This window comes from Salarias fasciatus, chromosome 9 (assembly GCF_902148845.1).
Source record: "Salarias fasciatus chromosome 9, fSalaFa1.1, whole genome shotgun sequence".
Lineage (NCBI taxonomy): Eukaryota > Metazoa > Chordata > Actinopteri > Blenniiformes > Blenniidae > Salarias > Salarias fasciatus.
Genome location: NC_043753.1, coordinates 19,480,907 through 19,508,291, shown reverse-complemented (window position 1 = coordinate 19,508,291; position 27,385 = coordinate 19,480,907). Strand labels below are relative to the sequence as shown.

The 27,385-nt window shown below is 39.8% G+C and overlaps 1 protein-coding gene across 1 annotated transcript; it reads left to right on the top strand.

Moving 5' to 3' along the window:
• The first annotated feature begins 15,797 nt into the window (after positions 1-15,797).
• LOC115394548 (retinol dehydrogenase 12-like) lies at positions 15,798-23,418 on the top strand. Its single transcript, XM_030099892.1, has 7 exons — positions 15,798-15,908; positions 16,088-16,203; positions 17,879-18,034; positions 18,108-18,212; positions 21,006-21,215; positions 21,332-21,524; positions 23,063-23,418. The coding sequence occupies exons 1-7, from the start codon at positions 15,898-15,900 to the stop codon at positions 23,163-23,165; spliced, it is 894 nt and encodes a 297-aa protein (XP_029955752.1). The 5' UTR covers positions 15,798-15,897; the 3' UTR covers positions 23,166-23,418.
• Positions 23,419-27,385: the final 3,967 nt, after the last annotated feature.

The window sequence follows — 27,385 nt, the reverse complement described above, 5'->3', positions numbered from 1 at the left end:
AAAAAAAAGAAGATACATGGCCTACATACCACATTTTGCTACTAAATTAGTGCGTTGAGGCACTAAAGATACACCTAAAGTCTACTTGTGCCAGGAAAAAAAAACATTGTATCGTGGAGACAGAGAAAGAGAGAAGCTCAGACAGAGGAGTCACACTGAAATTTCACTGCGCTAAGAAAAACAGAATCCATGTGCACTGTGTGTGTTCTTGTGGAACAGTTCAAAAAAACACAATGAGAACTGAAATAGTTGTGTAATGTATTCCCCACATGGTGAAAGCTCAAAAAAGGCAAGAAAAAATAAAAAGATTGTCAACATATTGGCACAGACACAGTCAAACATTGCTGAAACACGGATGAGGTAAAAACCCTCGTCCAAGTGAAATCAAGGGAAATAAATCTGTGATTCTTATAATAGACCAAGCAGCCAAACAGCCATGTGACACAGATTTTTCTTTCTTCTAAAATCTGCTCTTAGAAATGGCCAATGAAGCTTCAACGTGCTGTTTTTTATCATCAGTATGATGAAGTATTGCTGGTTTGAGGAAGGGCCAACAGTCAACTATGACCTTGATTAAAGAACAGTGTTACTATACTGATCATAACATAGGAGCATTAGTCTCCATGACTAACGTGCAGAGCAGGTGGTGAGCAGTTATGCCCACCTCCCACCAGATAAGATACGGTGCAATGGTTTGATATACGACAGGATATGAGCTTATTGTAGCTATAAAAGTTGATAACTTTACGGTGAATGTGAAGCGAGAACGAAAAAACACAAGCATAGTACAAGCAATAAAAAAATATGAACGCTCGATGTTGACTCTAACCATTCATCCATGTAACGTAGGGTGGTTTGGTCTGGAGCAGCTCTCGTCTGACACGTCAGGATGCACCAGTTCATCACAGAGACAGTCACCTTCTCATATACACCTACAGGAAATATGGAGTCACTACTTAACCTAAAATGCATGTTTTTGAACTGTGGGAGGAAACTGGAGTATTGAAGAGAAAACCGACACATGTCAGAAAACTCAAATCAGAGACTCAGTGATAACCTCTATACCACAATACATAAAATAAAGCGACAATGGATTTAAATGGATTAATACATGTTTCCGCTTTGCTCTGGTTGTATTTTAATTGTCTCTGGCTGTAGATTCAACTAATGATCATTGTTCCAGCTGCATCACAGGTCACTTCAAGCAAATGCTGTTTATTTTAATACAGCGAATGGACACAACCAAACGCATAATCCAAGCACTGCAGCTGTTTGAAAGCACTATAATCTATTCCCAGTCCTCTGATGTCCCAGTGATCAGTGTGATCCCTTTCTCTTTATTGTTCAGAGTCATTACTCATCAGCAATATATATAATATATAATACTGATACCTAGTATGGCCACGATTTGTAAAACCTACTTTTGTGAAAATGAAATTTTAAAAAATATTGGATTTAACTCAGAATAAGCTCCTTTGTTGGCAAGATTTTTTTTAGATTATTACCCTAATTTCATCACAAGTAGCTTTCTGACTTGAGGCTGGTCTTCTAATTGAAATATTGAAAGTAATACGAGTATTTCTATAATACAGACATAAAAATAAACAACGCAGCCCGTTTCTACTATTGCCTTCGCATGAGTCCAAATAATTTTTTTGAAGAAATACACAGACTGTTGTTTGGCTCTAAGGTCAAACACTGTCTCGCCAGTAACCCAGATGGCAGATGGGTAGCTTGAAGCCAGAAATAACTAGTGAGGGGGAAGCAGGGCACACACTACATGTGCCAAGTCTCCCCTCAAATGACACTGTTGTACGACTCTCAACAGCAAGGCTCAGAAACAAGGCCAGCTCTCTTTGGTGCCCATCCCCTCTGAGTACTCTGAAAGCACAGAAGACGCCTGCAGCAAGACACTTTTACTGTTTTCTTTTCCGTTTATAATGTAAGATAAAAGCTGTGAATGCAGCGCCTGTCTTTTCAGGCTTTCGTGGTGCACAATGATTTCAGCAACTTTTCTACACATTTGTTTTGCCATCTGTTGACTGACAACTGACAAAACCAATGATCAGACTTGGAATCCAGAAGTGTCACATTTTGCATACAGTAACACTGTTTTTGTTTGATAAATTAATGTGAAAATCACCATCCTTTTGATGTGAAGCTGAAATTTTCAGTGATTTTCACTGAATTTTCACTGCTGCAATGCAAAAACAGTTAAGTTAAATCTTAAAGTCCAAGTAAAGCAGAAATGAATTTGTGTTATGAGTTTGTCACACTGCATAAACGTGTCATTAACCACTGAGCTAAATTTGAATGATTAAATAAAAAATTGCTAAGTATATAAAATAAGGTCTCAAAATCATGGAAAAACAAGCACTTCTCTCTGCTGTGAAACGCTGGGGGCGTGTCAGCTTGAAGCGCTGGAATGACGCTGGAATGAGGGGAGCCGCCTCCGTGTAACTGTGACATCTACAATGACAATGGAAGCTAGCGCTAACAGCCTCATCAGACGGATCCAGCCCTACCAATCTGAGCCATCAGAGCCAGAAACTGACTCTGAGTCAGATGCTGGGAGTGCTCAGCCTCGTTCCTCACAGTCTCCATCAGAATGGTCATTTATTTGTTTTAATTAAACAGTCGGATTCCCCGGTCCGCACCCGTTCTAAGCCAGCTGCTAGGCGCCAGCCGAGTCAACCCGCCGGGGCCGCTGGTCCGCAGCTGGTCAGATCCGTGGGAAGGACCCGGCGCGCGTCCAGAGTCGCCGCCACCGACCGCCAACCCGACCCCCTCCGAAACCGACCCGCTTTCCGCGGCGGCGTCAGACACCACCCAACGTCGCCTGGGAGGAACCCCCGCGACCCTCAGGGAGGAGGCCTCCTGGACCCGGCCGCGCATCGCGGCGCGGTGGCAGGTGAGCCGACCCCACCGGGGAAGAGGGCAACCCGCGAGGCGGGCCGTGTGGGTTTATTTAGCTAACGGCATCGTTACCCTGCACACTGTGGCACGCAGGGAAGATGCACGGGCGATGTGGAGGTGACATGCCTGGTTAGCTGACTGCTTGACTGGTTAGCTTGCTGCAAACTGTCGTACGAGATGCTATCCGAGACTCGAAAGCTAGCGGGAAAACTACCGATGCTAATGCGCTAAATGTTTTTATATCGCTTCAGCATCCGGGGCGGGTTTATGCCAATCAGGGCCTCGTTACGTAACGCGGCCCTCATTTCTGACCCGCCCATTAAATCCTGAACACAGAAGCGTTGAAAAAAGTCTGTGAAGTCTACCTCCAAAATTAAATCATAAATGGAGGAATGGCTTTTATATGTTGTAAATAAACACATTTATGACCTATTTAAGGTGTTTAGAAGAAAATTGCTGATTTTGCTTTACTCAGACTTTAATCTGAATATTGATATCAAATATGCTTCAGATTTATTTCCTGAGTGACATCAGTCATTTCAATGGATTAATCAACCAAAATGTGCTTATTTCTAGGTTGCATATCAAGAAGACATGGAATGGAGGCATATAGGTTTGTGGGATTGAATCCCACCACTGAGCAAGACCTTTGACCCCCAGCTGCAATGCATAGTTGAGGCCAACTGCTCCCCATGGAAGGGTTGAACGCAGAGACCAAATTTCACTGTACATTCATTGTACATCTGACAAATGAAGCATTCTTCTGTTCTTCTGCCCCGCTTGCCAAAACGTTGCAAACGCTTGCAAAGTCCACATCACTGCGGCAATGTCTTGATTTTTTTTTTCTTCGACATCGACAGCTTTATTATAGAAGTCTCCTGTTTTTAAAGCAGCAGAGAAACTTGAGTTGCCAGTTTTCTTTACTGGTGGAAGTAACATGAATGATAAGTATTCCAAGCCATGGGAGAGTAGATTTACACAGTCTTCAAGTCTCTTCCCATCATGGTTTCTTCAGAGTTTTGGAATTGTGATAAGTGCAAGCGAATCTGAATTGCAATAACAGCATGCAGAGCTGGCCTTCATCCAGCTTTTTTCCTATATGTTGGGGGAGCTTAGGAGAGCTCGCAGCTCACATACCATGTTTATGAGAATGTCAGCAATCTGCTTAGGAAATTAAGGAATTGTGAGAAAGGGAAAGGCCATTACAGTCGTATAGCGGTTCCCTCTGGGATTTTGAGGGTCGAGTAGCTGCTCGAACTTGAAATTCCCCGAAGGACACAGACCTGAAGACATGCACTGAATGCCAATAGTCCATGAATGGATCTTTCTTATTCTCTCCCTTACTTTGGTTGCTGGGATTAGAAAGAGGGCTAAAGATCTCCGCTGAAGTTGGGTTTGTTGCTTCCTCATTGAGATGCATGTGAACGCTCCCAGCTTCCCCTCACAGCCTTCAGCTCTCCTTTGAGGATCCAGTTGTCTGTCACTCTGGCGCTGCAGCTCATTTTCGGTGAATGTGTTCAGTGAATAGTAAAGAACTCCCGGCTCTCCTCTGGCCGTGGACCACTTCTCCCCTTTGACAATGACCAAACTGTGCACCGGATACGTGCTCCGCATGGCAACACTGAGGAACTTCATGTTCCTGAATTCATTCACTGTAGTAGTTCTGGGAGAAAATGACATCATGTGTATACAGAATTAATACTTTAAATAACTGCACGTATAAACAAAATGTGTTTTATAATCATGCGTGACAGTTTGTTTTCTCTGTTTATACATGTGTAGCACACACTGTGGTCCAGTATTTCTACTAACTCTTACTAATGGAGTCCACTGTTGTTAGGAAATACGGAAAGTTTTAGGATTTTGCTACTATTAAGAAAAACAATTAGCATACAACATTAATGAGGAATACCTATGTTGATTTATGCTCAACTAGTTGTTCTACGACTCCGTTCCGTTTGTAAGTGTTCTTGAAATCTTTTATCGCGGCTGAAATCTAGTTTAAATACAAATTGGGATTATGCTGGAGTTTACGTAATGTAATCCCTGAAAGGAAAACGGATGAAATCAAGTCTGCGTCCGGGTGGAGTTCAGTGGAATTTCATTTAACCCACAGAGGGAGTCTCATAATGTGCTGAACTGCCTGAAAGCGCTCCCGAGGAGCTTGTGCAGACCACCGCCATTGTTTTCTCAATCGAGCTGCTGTCACTGAGCAAACACTGACCAGATGTAATATAAAAACAAATCCACATTGAAACCACTCAAGTCATTACCAGGCATTGTTTCATGGCTTTTTTTTTTAAATTTTTTTTGGACTCAGTGCTTTTTAAAAAATCTTCTTCTTCTTTTTTTTTTTTTTTTTCATCACAGCAGTCTGTTGTGGGTTACACTGAGAATATAAAACCTCCTGAGCCTCCGGAGCAATTAGGCGGCACAGATTTATTCTTCACCATCATTTGTTCTGTAACGTAACCCACTCGCGTTACATAAAACTGTGTCCCCAATCCAGTTGCTCCTAATGAATCATCTGGACTCGCCTTGTGTATTTTTGGGCGCCGTCTGTCAGAGAGGCCTGTGCTGGGCTCAGTGAGAGAGCAGAGAGCGTCAGCAGAGCGAGCGCACTGCGGGATGAAAGAGCTGGACTTTCACTGTTTTTTATGCCACTCATCCATCACGCTTTCTGTTTTTTTCCCAAACGTGCTCTTTATCTTATGTGTTTAGGGGCCTTCATGCCTCCGTAACTGTATGTGACTGCAAAATGACCTTTCCCACCGAAAGCACAGGATGTACTCTGCATGGCTCGGCTGCACATGTGTAACAGCAAAATAATTATACACCAACATGGAGGAACACTAGATACTCCACCTTTACAGGAACAGGGTAAAGATATCACTCCACTAAAAGAAGAAAAGTCGAGGCACATAATCTGCCTTTAAATGGTCTGCAGTAAAATGTTTTGTAGAAAGAAGTGACTAAACGTGCACTGCATCAAACTCATAACTGAGTCACTCATATTAGTAATAAGATTATTTGAAGTCAGTGCAGAAGATGTTGCTCAGTCTTAACTTACTTGTTCTTTTCAAAACCTCTTATTTTTTTTATTCCCCATTCTGGTTCAATAATATTAGATTATTTTGTCTGTTTTTTCTTCTTTGTAAATTGATGCTTTGACTTGAACCCGCAAATTATTGTTTTGGTATTTAATTTCAATTTAAGTAACTCTCAATGTCTATTTCATTCTCTGCTGTGATTACTCTTGTACTATTCTTATTCCTATTCTTATTCTTATTCTTATTCTTATTCTTATTCTTATTCTTATTCTTATTAATGCTGTTGTTCTTAATCAAAGCACACACACAGATCCTGACACAATATGTGATTTAATCAATCACTGGAAATGTCTCTCACTACTTTATCAGAGACATCTCTGCTGACGGATGAGCAGATATGGATCCCATTTTTAATGTTTTCCATGTAGTGAAGTCATCAGAAATAATGGAAACACTTTCAGATTTGGTGAAGAACTCAAACTCCTCCCCATGTTTTGTGGAATTTTGAAAATGTGCCTGATTTTCTATGTTCATAAAGGCGACATAAATGGCTACTGCATGTTATTTTTTGTGTCTTTCTTCATGTATCAATTAGGGACGCACGGTATTATCGGCACAATATCGGTATCGGCAATATCGGCGATAAAAACACGTTTATCGGTATCGGCAGATATGAAAATTTTATATCGGCACAGCCGATAAGGTGACGTAGTAATTGGCCACGCATGGTGACATCCATAGTGCGCAAAAAAAAAAAAAAATTAACTGAAATGGTTTTGTTCTTTATCCTCATTCCTTATACTGAAATGGACTGGCATTTTAGGTCTGAGCTAGCTAGATACAATTTTTGCACTGCTTGTTTTTTGTTAAAGCACTTTGTGAGTATTATTTCAGGGAAGCTCCCTGCAAGTCGACTGTTCAGTTAGGATTATTATTGTTTTCCATCTGAAAAAGCTCCTTAAATAAAATGTAGCACTTCATTTATTTACACTGCAGAGCTCTGTGTCTGTCACCGGGTTGTTACAGAAGCTCTATAGTCAAATGCAACTTGGTTATGTTTAAATATGCATTGTACATTTAAAGTTCATGTGATCTAAAGAAATTATTTTTCTGTATTTCAACACTGAATGTCTTGAGTTTGAAAAAATAATACATTTATTATTTATGGTGAAAACAAATGTTTTTTGTCTTGTTTTATGTGTGTTTCTTAAATAAATAAGACTGTCACAATAAGAGTAACATGTAAATTCCAGTACAGGAGAGACTTAGCTTTCTTTACAGTGAAAAAAAAAAAACCTTGTGATTATCGGTATCGGTATCGACCAAAAGGGAGTTTCGATATATTGGCATATCGGATATCGGCAAAAATCCAATATCGTGCATCCCTAGTATCAATTGTAGATCAGCTTCCACATGAGTATGTGTGCAATATTAAGCTTTAATCTGCACAAATCTTCAATAGATCAAGCTCGTATTTTCTTGTTTAAAGCTACATTTAGTTTACATTTCTCTACTTTCTTCTGCCTTAGCTGATATTGACACTAACTTAGACATGAATATATGCACAGTCCTGAATTTTATGAAGTCGTTATAAGAATGAAAAGATGTATGAACATTGAATGTGTTTCCCATTCAGCAGATAAATTGCGGAATAAAAATGTCAAATCAAATCATCAGGTGGCGTGGGGATAACGAAGATAGTAAACAAAATGGGCATAAATCAGACTCCCAGTGAAGTTATATTAGGTTTAGAGAGCCTATAAAAACCCTCAGTTAAATATACGCAAGAGCATGTAAGCTGCTCGATAAAATGGTGAAAGACGTTCCCCATGTGACTGTTTTTAACCATAACCAGATGGAATACTTAATGATTTTTTTGGACTGTCTCAGACACTTCATTCACAGATGGTGTCAAAGTGTTGGGTTCATATTATGTGCATAATGACTGTGTGAAATTCTTCTCGATCCCTCGTTCATTCAGGGGTTTGTTGTCGTTGCCTACTTACTTGCGCTCATAGGGGTTGAGTTTCTACTGTCAGAGAGGAAAATGCTGCCCGGGTCACTAGAGGATCACCGGGATCAGATGATGATCGAGCCTCGGGTTTTCGCGTGTCTGCGGTCGCAGCAGTTGTTCAGCTGCTGAGCGGCTCGGTGTGATAGATTCCTGCTGATCACCGAGCGCTCAGCGCTGGACGGAGTCCATACTCAGCGACGTTGCACATGAGAACTTGGGCTCCATGTCAGATTGGTGAGGACTATCAGGTTACAGTCTCTCTCATTTATCAGACACTATGCAGTGAAAGTAAGAGATTTTGATAAAACTGCCATCCAAATGAGTTAATATACAGTATGTTAAAGGTTGGGTGAAATCATATATGAGCTATATATGGTTCAATGACATTACAGGCAGGTTCAGTATTTGGCTAAGGCGGCATCCAGTACGACAGGGACGATAAATGTGTCATGAGGGAACGATGTGAGAAGACAGGGTGTGTGAAGAGCGCTAAAAAACAACCAGATCTCTTTCTGAGGTAATATCATCAAGCAATAGAAGATCTCAGTGGAAGAACACTGATTTTCAGAATTGTTGTAAAGGGTTCAAGTGTCCCAGTATTTTAGTATTTGAAATTTTCCCTGGGCCGTGTGGAGTTTAAGCAGCTCGGATACTGAGGGTAATCATGTCATTGTGAAATATGAACATGGGAAAATGTTTGACAAGGTTATTCCTCGGTCAGCAGTGGATGTCAGAGGAAGTTCTTCTTTCTATTAAAGTTTAACCAATCCACCCGTCAAGTCTGTAAGTTGGAAGAAAAGACAAATTATAACATCATGTTCTATATGACAACACCTTATGACAGGTCTGTTCTTGATTCATGTCCACATACGGTACATATTGCATAATGAAAAGATGATATTGCGTTTCACGTTGCTGTAAATGTCATGAAGCCGTCACTGTTGTTCTGAAAGAGGCCTGCTGACACTCCGCTTACTGTATTGATTCCTTCAGACAGTTCTATAAATAGCACAGTGTCTTGGGCCTCCTGGCAGGGCCTTAATGACTGTCTGCTCACCTTCAAAGGACAACACGACCTACACACACCACAGAGCCACCTTCCTTCCAGACATCTCTCTGATGGACACAGAGAGGAAAGCAGTAATGTCATCAAGGCAGAGATGAAACACACAAAGCTCATCAGACTTTGAGCCGTGAGTCCTGCTGCAGCCACACATGATGCCATCATGATAACAGCTAAAGGGAGATGTGAAGAGGGCGTAACGATGACCGCACGGGACATCGCAGCATTCAGATCAAGATGAGACGATAGTAGGTTTGTTCTTTTCCAAGTGGCTGACAGTGTCAGTTGTTTGTGGTTAAACTACACCCATGATGTGCTGAGGAATGCAGATAAACTGAGTTTGTGGGTGTAAAGCTTCTAAAGGGGTATCCGCCATCAATATTCTTTTTGCAACTGTGATGGAAAAAGTTCCTATTTATCAAACTTAAGGAAAGTTTGCTGATTACATTTTTGTTACTAAGATATAAAAGTGTACATGTTTCAAGAGTTATATCATTACAAGTGTTAAACCTTATTGTTTTCCAAATAGACTCCATGATAAAGGTGTGTTCTGGGTATAGATTTGTAATTTTTGACACATTTTTTGAATATTTAACAACTTTGACAAACTTTATCTGTTTCGTTTTGAAGTTGCTTCACAAATATCTGAAGAGTAAACTTCAGTCAAATTTAACTTATTTCAGTTTTTATTGTACTGCTTTAGTTGTTGTGAAAGGTTGCATATAAATAAACCTTCCCACTGACTTACTTAGGTTAAAAGATTATACAAAGGAAAACACGAAAAAACCAGTGAATGAATGAGTAAAAGGAAACAGACCCAAGGCTCGTGCATCACCACAGTCGTCGTGTTCCTGTTCTTGCTAACAGCTTGAAAAGTCATTAAGAAACAATGGACATTAGCCACACCAGTGTCATTTGTGTGCTGGAGGTAGACTGTTTATATTTAGACTGTCTCTTGTTATTGAAGCAGGGAGTTCATTGTTGTAGAAACGGATGCTGATCAAGAAAGTCCATCTATAGATGTGCGTACATTGTGTTTTGATTGTACAGCCCATTGATGATATTCTCCAATGTTATTCTCAGGATAAAAAGAAAGACATTTACTACTGTGCAACGGCTTTGGGCAGGACAGCATAAGAAATGTGTTTTAGTGTATGTCCATTATGAAATTCCAGAGTGAAAGAACAGAATAATAATTATTTTATTACATCTTTTGCTTTTCAGACAGTCATATTTCTTTAAAGTTGAATCAGACATAAAGTTTTTGAAGGACTCTGTTCCAAACATTTTTCTGAACTGAGCATCAATCTCATGTTAATGTAGCCGCAGCCTGGTTTGCTTGCTTGTTGTTTTGTTCGTTGCTTGGTTGATTTATTGTTTCCTTACTTGATTGGTTTGTTTGTATGTTTGTATATTTCTAAATTTGTTGTCTCATACTTTTATTTTGTAACCAAGAAAGAGAATTGATTCCACTAGAATGTAATCACATCAACTCAATGAAGATAGTTTCATTTCTATCCCCTAACATAATGTAACACAAACAGTGAACTTCATAATGTGCGGACCCTGAAGGGCTCACTGCTCTTCCCCTCTAGATTCAGATCAGGAAGCTTTGGATAACGATGCCTCAAGAAGAGTGACATAGGAGGAGGACTCCATCCTCCAGGAAGAATGGATGTGTGATCTGAACTGTCTTTAACCCGAATATATTCAGCACAGCTGACAAAATACTAACGTAATTACACATGATAATATGATCTGGAAAAACATGGATTTTGTGTTTTGCTTTGAATTTTTGATTGACAGTACATTATAGTCTGCAGGTCCACATATGATCAGTGTGGGAACACAGAACACTGCATAAGGTCCCAATATAAGTGCTGTTATATAACATAACACTTGTTTTTGTTTTCCTTTTGACCCCAAACATGTTGTATAGTTTAAATATAGGAGGTAGGAAATGCTGAACATTCCCCATAGGACTAATTGAGCAAGACCAGAACAACCTTAACATGACCTTACTTGTCTGATTTCTCCAGAGAAAATTAGCCAGTGAGAAAAATAACCCAAATCAAAGGGACCTGTACTGCGGTTAAACGCTGCAGTGTGTTTCAGTCAACAGCAAAGGACTGCTGATGAAGGAGTCTAACATCTGGTGTATAACCTCCCTTGTAAAAAAAAGAGGAAGAAAAAAAAAAGACTAATTACCAAAGTATAGATTGGTATCTCGGGAAATGGTGCTGCAGTCAAAAGGCCATTACAAGCTAGAGATTGGATCAGCAAGGAGGACTGGTTTGAACAGATGAATGGCATCGCTTATGTGTTATGTAACCCCCTCTCAGAGAGGCGATTGAGGCTGAGAGGGTGAGAAACCAAATACAGAGGCGAGAGGGGGTGCAGCCACAAAAAAAAAAAAAAAAAGGGCCAGACTAAACAGATAAACAGAAGATGAGCCAGCAAAGTGTTGTCTGTACACTGAAGGTGGTGGCAAAAGATGGGGACACTTGGAGATGTTTATCACCACTCACAGCCTCAGATAATTCCAGGTTTTGTAGATGAATCTTGAAGCCAGACTGCTGGTCGCCTGCGTGTGTGGGTCAGGAGAGACAGCGGGACGTGACCTTACAAAGATACTGTTATAATGTAAACATTGGGGTTGTGGGTGCTGCCAACTTCGCCTCTGATCTGCTTTGAAGGACACAAAATGAGAATTCATGCTCGTTCTCTTGTTAACATAATTATCCTCAAAATCACAGGGTTCCATTCATTCATTGAAAACCTCCCAAGCTGAGCTTAAATGTTTTTATTCCACATAAAAAAAAGAATCCGTGATTCAAAGCTTTCACGATGATTGACAAGTAAATTTCTTCTTGTTCACAATGATGTTTGACCAGTTACTTCTTTATATTCCTATGAAAGTACTTTGATTTTTACACTCAACTGATGCTTGCTTTTTTTTTCTTCCTGTTTTTAAATGAGTGTGTTCATTTCAACCACTTCAAACCCAGCAATCCGACATGAGCAGCGCAGGCGACGGTGGAAAGGAAAAAAAAAACTCCCTTTGGAAATTCAGACTCAGAGGTGGAGGCTTTTCAGCTGCATGTGAAGGCAAGAGGGAAGAGGATGAAACAGAAGCAGAGAGAGAAAACTAAAGAGTCAAGCTGACATCAAACAGCGAGCAAATACGCACTCGTTTTGACTACACTTTTAATTATGATCAGACATATTTCTGATTTACCTTAAAACATTTGCTGCATTACGTACATTTTATTGTAATGGGAGACATTTTCTCATGTTTTAGCTACAATTTTGCTGCATTATGAAACAAAGGGTTAGGTTAGGGTTAGTTGAGTTGGGAGAAAATTATTTTCTTGTAATTTCTAAAGTGCCTTTTAGCGCCCTCTGTAGCACAAAAGAGTCATTGCAGTTAAGCAACGTCAATTCACCAGTGGAAATAAATATATGGCATGTGCTTTTTGTTCTTTGGAGTTAATAGAATATTTCAATTTTACTCTAGGAATAGGGAACAAAAATGGTTGGTTTGCTTTTCAAAGTGTCTACATTTCAGTAGAAAGAATTATATTTGTGCATTAATGTTATTGTGTATCAAGTTACAGTCTTTTGGTAAAAACACCAGTGTAACATTAATTCCTTCACCTCATCGTCCTTTAAAAATCCCAACCTTAGGCCTTCATTTAGGAAACATATCATCTCCCTTGTTCTTTCTATCAGAAGTAAAAATGATCAAATTAATCAAAAGCACTTGAAACAATGGTTTTAAATCTTACTGACCAATATCAAGTAACTTAGAAAACACTGTTTTTCCATGTTTTTAAGAACGAGTAAATAAAAAGTGTGACTACACTCTTATTAACTGCATTTTACACACACAAAAGGTACATTTTATATCAGCTTATCTTCTTTAAAATCAACAGGTCGATGACTTTTCAGTCAAGAACAATAGTGATGTTGTTCACCTCATCAATTCAAGAGAATCTCCTTCTGCTTACAGATGTTTATTTATGTCTTCTTGCCTCATACATAAAAATAAATCTTGCATCCTCTTGCTTTCCGCGTGCCAAAGTGAAGTTAACAGTCCCATTATAATGAATGGATTGTTCTCATAGTTTATTCAGAGCATCCTCCTGCCTCTCCATTGTCTTTGGCTGCTGGGAAGCTGCTAATGCGGCGCCGGTAACATCTTAGGTAAACTGTTATGTCTCATGGCAAAGCAGTACACTGTCAATAACAACAAAACACACAAGAAATAAAGGTAAATAACTGAAAAGTGCATGCATTCAACTGTTACACAAAGATAAAACAAGAAATAAAGGAAAACAATTCATAAATATCTTCAAACAATTCAGTGATGGACCATCTGATGTATATATTTTGTTTTTGTTTACACTGAAGTTATTTACTGCACAACCATCACAACAAAGTCATGTTATCATACAAAAGCACGTCAACAGACATTTCCTTGCAGACTTGCGTTCACATGGTTAAATAAACAAGTCAAAGGGATGTAATCAAGCTGATTGTCTAACATGTTGAATTGAAACATGAATGACTTCCACTCAGTTCATGTAATTCATTTGCACACACCCCAGTCCGCCTTTACTCTTGATCATAATCCACACATAATGTATGCACACACTTTACATCATTTTCCTGGAGTCCTTCTTGCTGCTTTTTTTTATCTTCGGAGACATTGGAGATGTGACTGATCTAGTTGGTCCTGACAACATGAGTAACGTACAACACGCTCACACTGTACTTTGCTGACTGATCCAACAGAAAAGGGAAGGAAATGTTTGCTTACACACAATCAGCTGATGACTGGCACAAAGTTTCCTGTTCCAATGACCTTCTGTCCACAGCTTAAACTCACTGTTTCTGCTGTAATAATGTCTGCAATGTATGAATGGGCCATTCATAATAAGCTTTTGGGGAGACTTGGCGGATAAGCAGGGATACTGCAAATGATTTGTCAATAAGACTGAAATTCACGCCAAGGACGAGATTTACCCAAATACCAACGTGTTAATCTGTCCAGAGACACAACACAGTGACACAGGGCCGGCCTCAGAGGGAAACAGGATGGATCAGCTGCCCCAGGGATCAGCTGCCAGATGGAGATATGCTGCCACCTGATGGACAAACACACACAGCACTGTGCAGGATGACATGTTCATGTAGAATAAAGCCACTGATAGTGGTTTTATATTTTACTGCTTTGCTGGGTGTGGCGTCAAATTTAGATAGCAATACAAAACAAATACAAATTATTGCTTAGTATTTGTTAGTGCAGATATCATGTTCTGGATGTGCATGATTGGTTTTCTCCATGTACACCTGTTTCTTCATGTACTTGAGGACATTTGGTGATTCTAAATGATTGATAAATATATATCCAAAGCTCGTGGTCACTTGGAAATTATTGTCTACTGCTATCAGTGGTTGTCAGTTCTACTTTGACCTGCAGTTCAGTTTGATTTGATATTTCATTCCCTGTGCAGAGAGCTGCATTCTAAAAAGCACAATAAAGCTGAATTTGAATTTCAAGTTACATGTTTGGTGATTTTTGCTGTATTTGTGAAGATCAGTCGGATGATCCATCCATTCATCCCTTCAGTTTTAATTATGAAAAAATGCAAAAAAAAAAAAAAAAAAAGAAAGAAAGAAAGAAAGAAAACAAAGAATAACTTGGGCCATCAGACAAAAAACCCATAAGGGAATTTGCTGAATATCAGTCAAGGTAAAATCATTTAAACCTCAAATAAGTACAGACAAGATGCGAAACTCAGCATCCTCAGCCACACATGGTGTGTCCTTATGGGAAAACTGCCTACAGCTTTCAGATGTAAACTGGAGTCAATCACTTTGGTAAATTTAATCAGTCCCTGTGTCAGACACAGATTGGAGTGCAAAGGTGAACAGTTGTAAGCTGCATGTGTGTGACGAGTTTTTTTTTATCTGCAATAAATAAATTGCATAACTTGTTTGTGTGCCAACACGTGTTAAACAGGTCTGTATACCAGCAGCTGGAGTGCAGCTGAGACTTTTAAATGTAGTGTATTTTACATTCAATTCAAGTTCACCTCAGAAGAAATCATATAGCTCACGTTTTTATTTTCAATGTTTGTACTCCCTTCGAAATTGCTCAATCATTGTAGAGCTATATGCTTTTATGGGTGGCTGTTAATTATGCTTATTAAGATTGCGGTTCACCATGCTGTCATTTCTGAGTTGACCACTGTTTTCAAACTGCAACTTCTTTGTATATTAAATCAATTAATTCAACTTTTTCATACACGTTTGAATATTGTTTTTGCTGGTCTAAGTATTTATGACATTAAACCTTCTTCAACAAGAGGGAGAAATAGTAGCATGATAAACTGCAATCTCCCTTGATTTCGGGGAAATTCACCTTTATCCGACACTAGAACTCCGACCCATAATAATAAATGGTCATCAATAAAAATATATTGCTCTTCAATGATACACAAAAATGCGCTCGATATTATGGTAATCTTTTCTCTTTTTCTTTTTTTTTCTTTTTTTTTTTAAGTTGCCCAACCTGTTGTCGCAAATCCAAGAGTCCCCGCCCCTCTGGCCCATCCCGTACTCATAATTGAGTTTACTCACATTCAAAGGCGGGATCAAATTGCATATCAGCCAATCAGCGGTGCCGTGAGCTGACGCAGCTGGCCGTGATTGGCTGTGAGTCAAGCCCATCAAAAGATTGCAGTCCGGTGGGTTTAAAAACATTTCCGGAAGATCAGTTTTAATTCTTGTATGTTTTTCTCCAGACTGTCTTCTACCCTGAATATTAGATATACATTTTCGGTGCGATGCCATTCAGGTGAGAGAGCTTTATATGTTTATTCATAAAACATTTTAAACTGTTATTTGACATCTTTTATGTGACAGGGTTGGTTTGTTTTGGTGCAAACTCGTGGGTTTTTTTTTCTTGTGCGTTAAGACTGTTTGTTTCTATAACATCCGTATTTTTTGGTTGACACGTGTTTCTGAATCTTACAGTAATATGTTCCGGGCAGCCTGGTCCTCTGAGGAGAGGCTGGACGGTAAAACCGTGGTGATCACCGGAGCCAACACCGGCATCGGGAAGGAGACAGCCATCGACCTGTCCAAGAGAGGTCTGTGTCTCCTGTCGGTGTGTTTATCTTTTTCTGCCTCGTCATGGTGGCTTGCACTCTGTGATGATGACTTCTGATGCGTACAGCCCAGCACTCCACTTAATACTATTATCTTCTTCTGAATTAGCAGATATGAAACACAAAGTGAACCCAGAAAAATCCGAAGAACCACTTGAACTCTTGTTTGTCCCATCTGATCAGTTTGGTCTTGTCTTTTCTTGATTTACCACAAGCCCTGGCTTCATACCAAGGAGACCTTAGTTCATGTAATCCCAGTTCAACACAATTAAAACCACTGAGAAGCCTGACTATCAGGACATTTTGGAGTAATGGGTAAAAATTAAAGTTGCCTAACTTGTCCTGTTGAATTCTGTTGTTTAAATACCACAATTGAAGTCCAGACAGAAGATAAAACTGTGTATTTGAGAGGAAGTGAATTTCTATTCCCCAAAATGTGGTAAGAGGAGATGTATGAGTAATCATTTCTTACAACACTTTTTTCATGATTTACAACAGTATGAAATGCCAACATTTTAACAGGATGAGACATTTACACTTGATTCTTGTGACGTCAATGTTAATTTTGACTTGCAAAATCAGACATATTGGGCCACTTCATTCCATTGCAAGTGGAAAGTGAAAAGGTTTTGGGGACAACAGAACTGTTAAAATCTATTTACAGAAAAACATAAACAAATCCTGAGAAGTTGTGGTTCGGTAGCATTACCTTTTTTTCACTGCAAAATTCATTCGCCTTGTGCATGAAAAAAATTCTGCTCTCCTAACTTGTGGGGCTCTTTACTCTCATTAACTAACCCTTTTCCATCACTGTTCTGCTAGAGTAAGTTTGGTAATCCTATTTTACTGTCGACACATCATTTTGCAATCAGCTGCTTCCCCTTCCACACAACTGATGGTGTTTTAATGTGTTAATTCAGGTTCTATCTTTATGGCTTTTAGTTTCCTTAATTTAATCCATGAAATACATTCAAATGTTGATTTTAATCCCATTAAGTTAATTTGTTCTGTTTTACCTTATTATTTAGTCGTTAAAGTTGAAGCACAGAAGCACAGACTTAAGCCCTCCGCTACCCAGAGAAGGAACAATCGGGTTAGAAAATAGATGGATAGGAGAATATCACTATCACTGTTATATTTACATTTATATTTGAATTTTAGCTACTGCATTTTATTTATTTATTAACTTAGAATTTGTCTTGTGCACTTGCACTTTTACTGTTGTCCATGTTAAACGCATAAGGATAGTGAGAAACGTAATCTCGATTCCTTTGTATGTCAAGTACATGTGAAGAAATTGACAATAAAGCTGACTTTGACTTTGAACTTTGAGGTTATTTGTTGTCTAAAGTTTCTTACAGAATATTTGTCTTTTGTCATTGTGCAGCATGCAGTAATGTACACATATTGTCATGAGGGGGTGCTGTTAGCCTACAGATCTGCACACTGCTGTCCTTAACATCTCCTGATTGAAGAGTAGAATGCTCTCTGCTTGTGTCTTCTTTGTCCCCCACACACCAGAACTCCAACTGTTTTTGTTAAATTCCTAGTTTGGTCAAATGTACTTGACAAAGATTGTCCATGCATTCGTACACATAGCCAGTATGTATTAAAGCTTTACTGTTACAAATTACTGCTGTTGATCCATTTCGTTCAGGAGCCAGGGTCATCATAGCATGCCGGGACATGGAGAAAGCGAAGGCAGCTGTCAAGGAAATTATCGAGAGCTCCGGAAACGACAACGTCGTCTGCAAAAAGCTTGACCTGTCAGACACCAAGTCCATCAGGGAATTTGCTGAAGGCATCAATCAAGGTAAAATAATTTAAACCTCAAAGAAGTATAAACAGGAAATTAGTTGTACATTGTTTTTCTCGTTCTTCTACAGATGAGGCGAAACTCAACATCCTCATCAACAACGCCGGCGTGATGGTGTGTCCTTATGGGAAAACCGCCGATGGCTTTGAGATGCAGATTGGTGTCAATCACTTGGGTCAGTAAAATCATCGTGAACAATTATTCTTTCAGTGTGTACAGTGCATCCGGAAAGTATTCACAGCGCGTTACCTTTTCCACATTTTGTTATATTACAGTCTTATACCAAATTGGATTCAATTCATTTTTTCCCTAAAAATTCTACACACAACACCCCATAATGACAACATGAAAAAAGTTTTTTTGAGATTCTTGAAAATTTATTAAAAATAAAAAACTGAGAGACCACATGTACATAAGTATTCACAGCCTTTGCTTAATACTTTGTTGATGCACCTTTGGCAGCAATTACAGCCTCAAGTCTTTTTGAAAATGATGCCACAAGCTTGGCACACCTATCTTTGGGCAGTTTTGCCCATTCCTCTTTGCAACACCTCTCAAGCTCCATCAAGTTGGATGGGGAGCGCCGGTGCACAGCCATTTTCAGATCTCTCCAGAGATGCTCAATTGGATTCAAGTCCAGGCTCTGGCTGGGCCACTCAAGGAGATTCACAGAGTTGTCCTGAAGCCACTTCTTTGCTATCTTGGCTGTGTGCTTTGGGTCGTTGTCCTGCTGAAAGATGAACCGCCGCCCCAGTTTGAGGTCAAGAGCGCTCTGGAGCAGGTTTTCATCCAGGATGTCTCTGTACATTGCTGCATTCATGTTCCCCTCTATCTTGACTAGTTTCCCAGTTCCTGCTGCTGAAAAACATCCCCACAGTGTGATGCTACCGCCACCATGCTTCACTGTAGGGATGGTATTGGCCTGGTGATGAGCAGTGCCTGGTTTCCTCCAAACAAAACGCCGAGCATTCACACCAAAGAGTACAATCTTTGTCTCATCAGACCAGAGAATTTTTTTGCTGATGGTCTGAGAGTCCTTCAGGTGCCTTTTGGCAAACTCCAGGCGGGCTGCCATGTGCCTTTTACTAAGAAGTGGCTTCCGTCTGGCCACTCTACCAAACAGGCCTGATTTGTGGATTGCTGCAGAGATGGTTGTCCTTCTGGAAGGTTCTCCTCTCTCCACAGAGGAACGCTGGAGCTGTGACAAAGTGACCATGGGGTTCTTAGTCACCTCTCTGACTAAGGCCCTTCTCCCCCGATTGCTCAGTTTAGATGGCCGGCCGGCTCTAGGAAGAGTCCTGGTGGTTCCAAATGTCTTCCATTTACGGATGATGGAGGCCACTGTGCTCATTGGGACCTTCAAAGCAGCAGAAATTTTTCTGTACCCTTCCCCAGACTTGTGCCTCATCACAATCCTGTTTCGGAGGTCTACAGACAATTCCTTTGACTTCATGCTTGGTTTACGCTCTGACATGCACTGCCAACTGTGGAACCTTATATAGACAGGTGTGTGCCTTTCCAAATCAGGTCCAATCAACTGAATTTGCCACAGGTGGACTCCAATTAAGCAGTAGAAGCGTCTCAAGGATGATCAGTGGAAACAGGATGCACATGAGCTCAATTTAGAGCTTCATGGCAAAGGCTGTGAATACTTATGTACATGTAATTTCTTTGTTTTTTATTTTTTAATAAATTTGCAAGACTCTCAAAAAAACTTTTTTCATTTTGTCATTATGGGGTGTTATGTGTAGAATTTTAAGGGAAAATAATAATTGAATCCGATTTGGAATAAGGCTGTAACATAACAAAATGTGGAAAAAGTTAAACGCTGTGAATACTTTCTGGATGCACTGTATATTCCCTTTAAAATGCTTAATCATTGAAGAGCAATATGTTTTTTTTTATTGATGACTGTTGATTATTACAGGTTCTGACTCTGATAAAGCTAATTGAGTGAGATGAAGAATGCTATTTATCATGCTGCCTCTCCCTTTCTCTCTGTTTTCAAACTGCAGCTGCTCTGTGTATAAATTCAGTTATTTTTTCTTTTTGTAACATGTTTGAATATTATTTTACTGGTCTAAGTCTTTATGACAGTTTTTTTGTGGTATTTTTCTGAGATGAGCGATAATACAGATTTGTGTCCGCACAATCCATTTTCTTCTAAGTTCTTGAACGTATAAAACTACTAAATTTACAATTTTGTTGCCTTCTGTGCTTGTAAGATGTGTGTATTTAATCATAGCAGTTAAATCTTTAATTTTTGGTCTTCTTCTGCCTGCTACAACGTCCCCTAAACTAAAAGATCTGAAATAATACAGATGCACTTCATTAGATAAGAGTGACGTTAAAAGAGTATTTTTTAACACTTATTTATAAACTCACAGCTTATATTCTGAATACAACTCAGCATTTTTTTTTTTTTTGCTTTTAATGGCATTGGGAACATTTGATTTTATGGTGTAAAATTTTAAGATATATTTTGGATTTTCATTCACTTTTGGCTTTAATTGACAAAAAATTGAAATATTTTGGTTTATATGAAATTAGTATAAGTAATGTGAAGTTTTTATTTTGAAATATGAGAAAATGCCAAAGTATTTAATTATTACTATAAAATGCTTTCACCAGTCTCTTGACTGTTGTTTTCTGTACTTACTGTACTGTTCCAGATTGCAATACGTTTAAAGTTCTCATTCAGTATTTTTGAAGTGGAAGATTTGTGTATTTTTTCTTCCTTTTTCCTACTCATCAGATAAAATAAGCTCTTTGTTTTTTTGTTTTTTTTTTTTTTATCCATCATGAGATGCTTCTTACACGACATGTTTGGTAATGAGAAACCTTTTTGTCAGCCTTAAGTCAAGACTAAATACACTGACATTAGCCTCCAGTGATGTTATATGGCATCAGTCTTATGAAAGTACATTGTCCGATTGTTGACTGAGAGTCATATTGTCTTGTTCTTCAGGTCATTTTCTGCTCACGTACTTGCTGCTCGACCTGATTAAGAAGTCGGCCCCGGCCCGGATCGTCACCGTGTCGTCGTTGGCTCACTCCTGGGGCTCCATCTACTTGGATGACATCAACAGCGAGAAGAGCTACGACAAGAGCAAGGCCTACTCTCAGAGCAAGCTGGCCAACGTCCTCTTCACCCGCTCACTGGCTAAACGCCTGGAAGGTGTGGAAACAGTATTTAAATCATCTGGCTTGCTTTTTATAGTTTGAATCATAAAGATCACCGGTAAAGCACATGCAGTCATGGGTTCATTTTCTGTTTCCGCGTTCGTCTTTCAGGCACCGGAGTGACGACCTATTCCCTCCATCCTGGCGTCGTTCAGACTGATTTGTTCCGCCACCTCAACGGCCCTCAGCGGTGCTTCATGAAGGTGGTCAGTCCTTTCACCAAAAACTCTGTGCAGGGAGCTCAGACAACAATTTACTGTGCTGTGGAGCCAAAGCTGGCCAATGAGACCGGTGGATACTACAGGTAAACTTGTCTTTTTTTTATATATATATATTTGTTTTTTTAACGGACTGGCGACTTCTCGTCAGTGTATCCTTCCCTCATCCAGAAGTCGCTAGGACTACATTGAGTCATATACAGGGATTAAAGTTCTCCATCTGCAGACGGATTTCCGTCAGTTGGAAAAAGAGGGAGGGGAAAAAAAGTTGCACGTGCATTTGTTGTGATTGAGTTTTGACTATGGAATTAATGACGCTGGTGTAAACCAATAAAGCCAGCCAGAGCCTTGCTATTAGCCAATCAGAAACAGAGGATGGCGGCTTCACCACTGTCCCCCCAGAGAAGGATCTGGAGCTTCTCTCAGCCATTCCGCGCCAGTGGTGGGGAAAAAAAGTGCGAACGGGTGCACTGGAATGAGGGGACAATGTAACCAGAAAATATAAAAAATTGAAAAAGTACCCCCTCCTCAGCTGGCCAGAGAAGCGGGGCTTTGGTGCCGCGCTAATGCACAATGAAACGTCCATGACGCAGTCCATGACGCCCAGCGCGTGCCACCGGTGGCGTCCACCACCACCTGCACCTATGGCAGGCCGTTAGAGGCAATAACCGTCACTCACTTACGCGTCAGTAAAGAAAAACGCCGCAAAAAACCAGCGTTTATTAAATAAAAAACGCTGTAATGAACGGCGTTTCCGGCCAGAAAAGATGCCGCCCTTGAACGCCGCTCAATAACGGCGTTTTTCCGGTCTGGAAAAAATGCCGTTCTTGGACGGCGTTGAGTTGATAAAAAGCGGCGTCTGAAGTGTATGTTGATTACGGAAGCCCTAAAAGAAAATAAAGCCTCCCAAGCCTCCTCCTCTGCTGGAGTCACAGCAACACTAAAGAAAACCCAGAAACGAACATCGAGTGCTTGAATTATTTGGTTTTACCTCCAAAAAACAAAAGAAACATTAAATAAAAATACGTTCAACCTGTTTGGGTTTTTTAAGCACTATCTGATGATGGGTCAATGCACATTCTGGTGTTTGATTTGTGATTATATATTGCGTTTTGAATTTTCACATCTTGTTTGATCCAAAAAAGTTTTTGGGATTTAATGTGACCAACAAAGTGTTTTGAAGAAACTAAGCACTGTCAGCCTACTCTGTGTGTGTGTGTGTGTGTGTGTGTGTGTGTGAAAAGCAATTGTTGTCAAACTTCTGGCTTGCTGTAGCTCTGAGAGATAAGGAGGTGCTGCATCTTGTTTGGATAGATTTATGAGCCTGTTTTAATGCTCCTCATTTGTACAGTGCAGTGAGTAAACGTGATCGATGACACTCATGTCACTTGTGAACATGTTCATTGCTAGTCAATATTATGAAGGAAAGATCAACATCTTCTCAATTTATTCAGGGTGGAAAAAGTTTGAGAAATACTGATTAAGATTATTTTAACAAATATCTCTCACGTCTCTGTACGAGCAAACTGACCCATTTAAACTGATTTATTCTGATGTAGGTGGAGTGTTTAACAGATTAAGTGGTGCAGGTTAATCATGAACAGAATTTTCTCATCGTTCACAGTGACTGTGCTCCTACCAGCCCCTCCCGGAAAGCCAAAAACGACGAGCTGGCGCAGAAGTTATGGGACCTGAGCTGCAACATGCTCTCCATCACATGGGATTAAGGCTGTAAAAACACTTATATTTTACTGAAATAATTCTAATTACACTAATTAATCTCACTCAGGCCGTCTGCCAGGGAGTAAGGTTGTACTATCTGTACTTTGCATTTTACAAAGTAGCATTTTCTTAAATAAAGTTTATATTGTTTACTATATGACAATATCCAAAGAATTTTGATGCAAGCCTTTTTAATATTTAAAGCTCGTGTCCGGAGTTTTGAAAGAGAGAGGTTTTTTTTTTTTAATCCAATGTCTCAGGTTCCGCCCTCCCTCTGCTTTCATGAGCGACCAAGCCACGCCCCTTTAATTGTGCACGCTATTATCCGTCGGGTGAAAATGAGAGCCTCCGCGTCCTACAGCATCCTACATGCTTAGCGGTTTACGGTGGATGTTCAGCAGACAATGGCTATATCCGAGGTAAGCGGGCCGGCTGCTGTGGAGCTTTAACTCACCTCTGACTGGGCGAGCGGCCGTGCTCTCTGGCTGCGTGCACACTTTGATTCACAGCACGAGAATGCAGAAGCTCGAAATCTATTGGCTGAAGCTGACCGGCGCTTTTTCGGATAACATGGGGGTCTATGAGACGAAGGCGGGGCTCATAAATACATTTTTATATTGCTTTATGCTAATATTACATTGTAGTATCGAACCAGACTAACACATTTAAGCTCTGTTGAAAAATGATACATACGTTGGAAACGAAAGGAAACTCCGGACACGAGCTTTAATAAATGCAGTATATTTAGAGAAGCATTTATTGGGAGTGTGACTCAGTTCTTGTTCACACGTGACAGTTTTCTCTGCCTGTCTTTTCTGGAAATAAACACATTTATAAAACCTATCATATTTGTTTTATCTGTTTGAAGTTTCCTGTTTTTTCTCGTTAGCGACCTGGGAGCGACTAAGAAGCTACTTAACAGGAAGAGAACAATATGTCTAAACAGGACTGGACCTCTGTAGAAAAACTTGACATTTCTCGGGGTGTCCCCCAGGACCCCGTTTTGAAGCCTAAACTGTTCATCATCTATATTAATGACATATATGATGTATCTCAATAACTAAAACTTGCATTTGTTGCTGATGACGCCAACATATCCTATAGTAGTGACAATCATAATGAACTCATGAATATGATTAATGAGGAATTAAGTAAACGTAAAAAGTGGATGGACAATAATAAATTAAGGTTAAATAAGGCAAAATAATTGATTTTTGGAAATTCCACAATCAATTCAGAAACATAGATGATGATCGGTGGTGAATAAATTAAAAATGAAAAAATATTTTACAGAGTACATTATCATGGAAATCCCACGTCAGACAGATACATAAAAATGATCAAAATCTTATCAATGATAAAGTAAAAAAACTGAACATTGGGTTGGTTTGTTGCTGGGGGGGCTGTGTGTGGGTCTTCCTGTCTTGGCTGGCCTGGGGGCCTCCCCACCTTGATGTGGGGCTTCCCCTGGTCTGGCCGGGTGGGGGTTCGGGTGCCGGAACCCCAGCAGTCCTGACCTATGACTTCTGGTGTGGGTGACCCCACTGGTGGTGTTTCCCATGATGCTCAGTGCCATGTCTCCAAAGAACACAATGGGTCTTCGATGTCCCCATGCAGGACACCCTGAGGGCCCTGGGCAGCGGTGAGGGACAGGCTGCGTCCCCCCAGGTGTGTGAAGGAGCGTTGCCTCCTCAGCAGGTCCTTCCTCCCTGCTGCTATCAGATTCTACAGCCAGCACTGCTCCAACTCGTCCAAACACATACACTGTTCTAAATGACACTCCTGTGTATTTGTCTTTTCATGTCTCTCACATTTTTCTATAATATTGTACATGTCTGTCCTATATGTATATTTAAATAATATGTAACTCATATCTGTTATTAATATTATAGTTTACATATGTGTTATGTCTTAAATGTATATTTAATTTATATTTGATTTATATCTGTTAGTGTATATCTGTTATTTCTTTATATCTGTCTGAAACTTACATTTAAACTATATTTAAATTATGTCATTTAGTTTGTATCTGTTATTTAATTATATTTATCCTAAATTTATAGTTAATTTTTCTATGTATGGTTGGACCTTGTAAATTCTCATATTTTGCATTTCTTTTCTGTTTCTATTTCTTTTCTCTGTGCTGCTTAACATTGCAATTTCCCCCTGTGGGAAAAATAAAGGAATTTCAATTCAATTCAGTTCAAGGTTTTATAATGATTGCACTTTGTTTTCTCAAAACATGTTATATTATTGAAGGTATATGTAGCCTTTATTTTTATTTACTGTTTAAATGAAAAAGTAGCCTGCAACTTGTTTGCTGTTAAATATAGTTGCTTAAGTGCTTCTGTTGCATTTGGGATGAATAAAATGTGTTTCATACAAGTTTTCTCATGAAGTACTACTAGTTTACAAATTTTTTGTTCCTAAAGTATCGCAATAATCGTGATGAACATTGGTATCGGGATATATCAATCGTGACCCATGAAATGTGATACGAATCGTATCGCCAGATACTAGGCGATACACACCACTAATCCGAGGTAAGCGGGCCGGCTGCTGCGTTGCTAACTCACCTCTGTCTGGGCGAGCGGCCGTGCTCTCTGGCTGCTTGCACACTTTGATTGACGGCACGAGAATGCGGAAGCTCGAAATCTATTGGCTGAAGCTGACCGGTGCTTTTTTGGATAACATGGGGGTCTATGAGACGAAGGCGGGGCTCATAAATAAATGTTTATATTGCTTTATGCTAATATTATATTGTAGCATCGAACCAGACTAACACATTTAAGCTCTGTTGAAAAATGATACATACGTTGGAAACGAACGGAAACTCCGGACACGAGCTTTAATGTCTATGTTAGCTTCTATCAATCATTATCATTGCTAATCATACATAGGTGCCATAGAGTTAGCTTAAGCAACCTCGCCACAAACAAGAGGGATACAACAAACAACATCCACTGCAACAGGGCGACTTACATTCTCTGGACGCACACTAACACTGAGACAACCCATATGCTGACAGCTCGAACTTGTCTTTGATGTCGGACTTCTCCGTGTGCCTTTTACTCTCCGACACGGAGCGGTGCTCAGCAGTCGTGAGCAGCGCCAACACTGCCTCTTAGTGGCTGGTGGTGCAAATAACATCTCCAGTCTTCAGAACACCCACCTTTCCACGTGTAGATCCAGATCATAAATGAGACAAGAGGAAGGGCGCGTGGTTTTTCCATTATCATAATTGTACTCAGTAACGTGAGGGGGCCCACATGTAGTGAAGTAAAATACTTGGGTCAAAATGTAATTGAGTAAAAGTAAAAATTATATATTTCAAAAACTGCTTAGAAAATTACAAATTACTCATAAAAAGTACTCAATTACAGTAACGTGAGTAAATGAAATTCATTACTTTCCACCCCTGCCTATGAGCGATTTAATCATATTCTCAATAACACTTTCAATCTCATATCTTACCTGGTCATAAACTTCTTTTTTGTCATGTCTTTATTTAAAAAATTCAAAACGAAAACAGACACACACACAAAATAGAAAAAGGAAGGAACATCCAAATGAGGAAACAAATACTGAAGAGACAACACAATCTGTCCTCTATATTTGCAAATCTGGTTTTACATCTTCAAAAGGGCAAAGTGGGATTTAATAAGCAGTAAAATATGGTGTTACGATCTCAGTGTAACTGTAGAAAGTTATTATAGCAGCAGCAAACTAATTCATCATACCTCGTCAATCCTCTGAGGAAATTTCCGTTCTCATATTGACCAATCCTATTTCTCGGTTGCGGCCACATTGTGGCGCTCCAGTTTCTTGCTCAGGGACCTGCAGTGGTGACAGGTCAGTTGCAGGATTCAAACTTGTGAACTCTTAATTCCAAGTCCTCTGCTCTAACATCTAGGCCACCTCAAGGTAAAATCATTTAAACCTCAAATAAGTACAGACAAGATGCGAAACTCAGCATCCTCAGCCACACATGGTGTGTCCTCATGGGAAAACTGCCTATAGCGTTCAGATGTAAACTACAGTCAATTACTTTGGTAAATTTAATCAGTCCCTGTGTCAGACATAGATTGGAGTGCAAAGGTGAACAGTTGTAAGCTGCATGTGAGTGACGAGTTTTTTTTTTCTTTTTTATCTGCAATAATTAAATTGCATAACTTGTATGTGCCAACACGTGTTAAACAGGTCTGTATACCAGCAGCTGGAGTGC

Bases quoted from the DNA above. Each gene is read 5' to 3' on its own strand.
- LOC115394548 (XM_030099892.1), top strand. The intron at 18,035-18,107 runs GTAAAATAATTT...GTTCTTCTACAG, and splicing joins TGCTGAAGGCATCAATCAAG to ATGAGGCGAAACTCAACATC. The intron at 21,525-23,062 runs GTAAACTTGTCT...CATCGTTCACAG, and splicing joins GAGACCGGTGGATACTACAG to TGACTGTGCTCCTACCAGCC.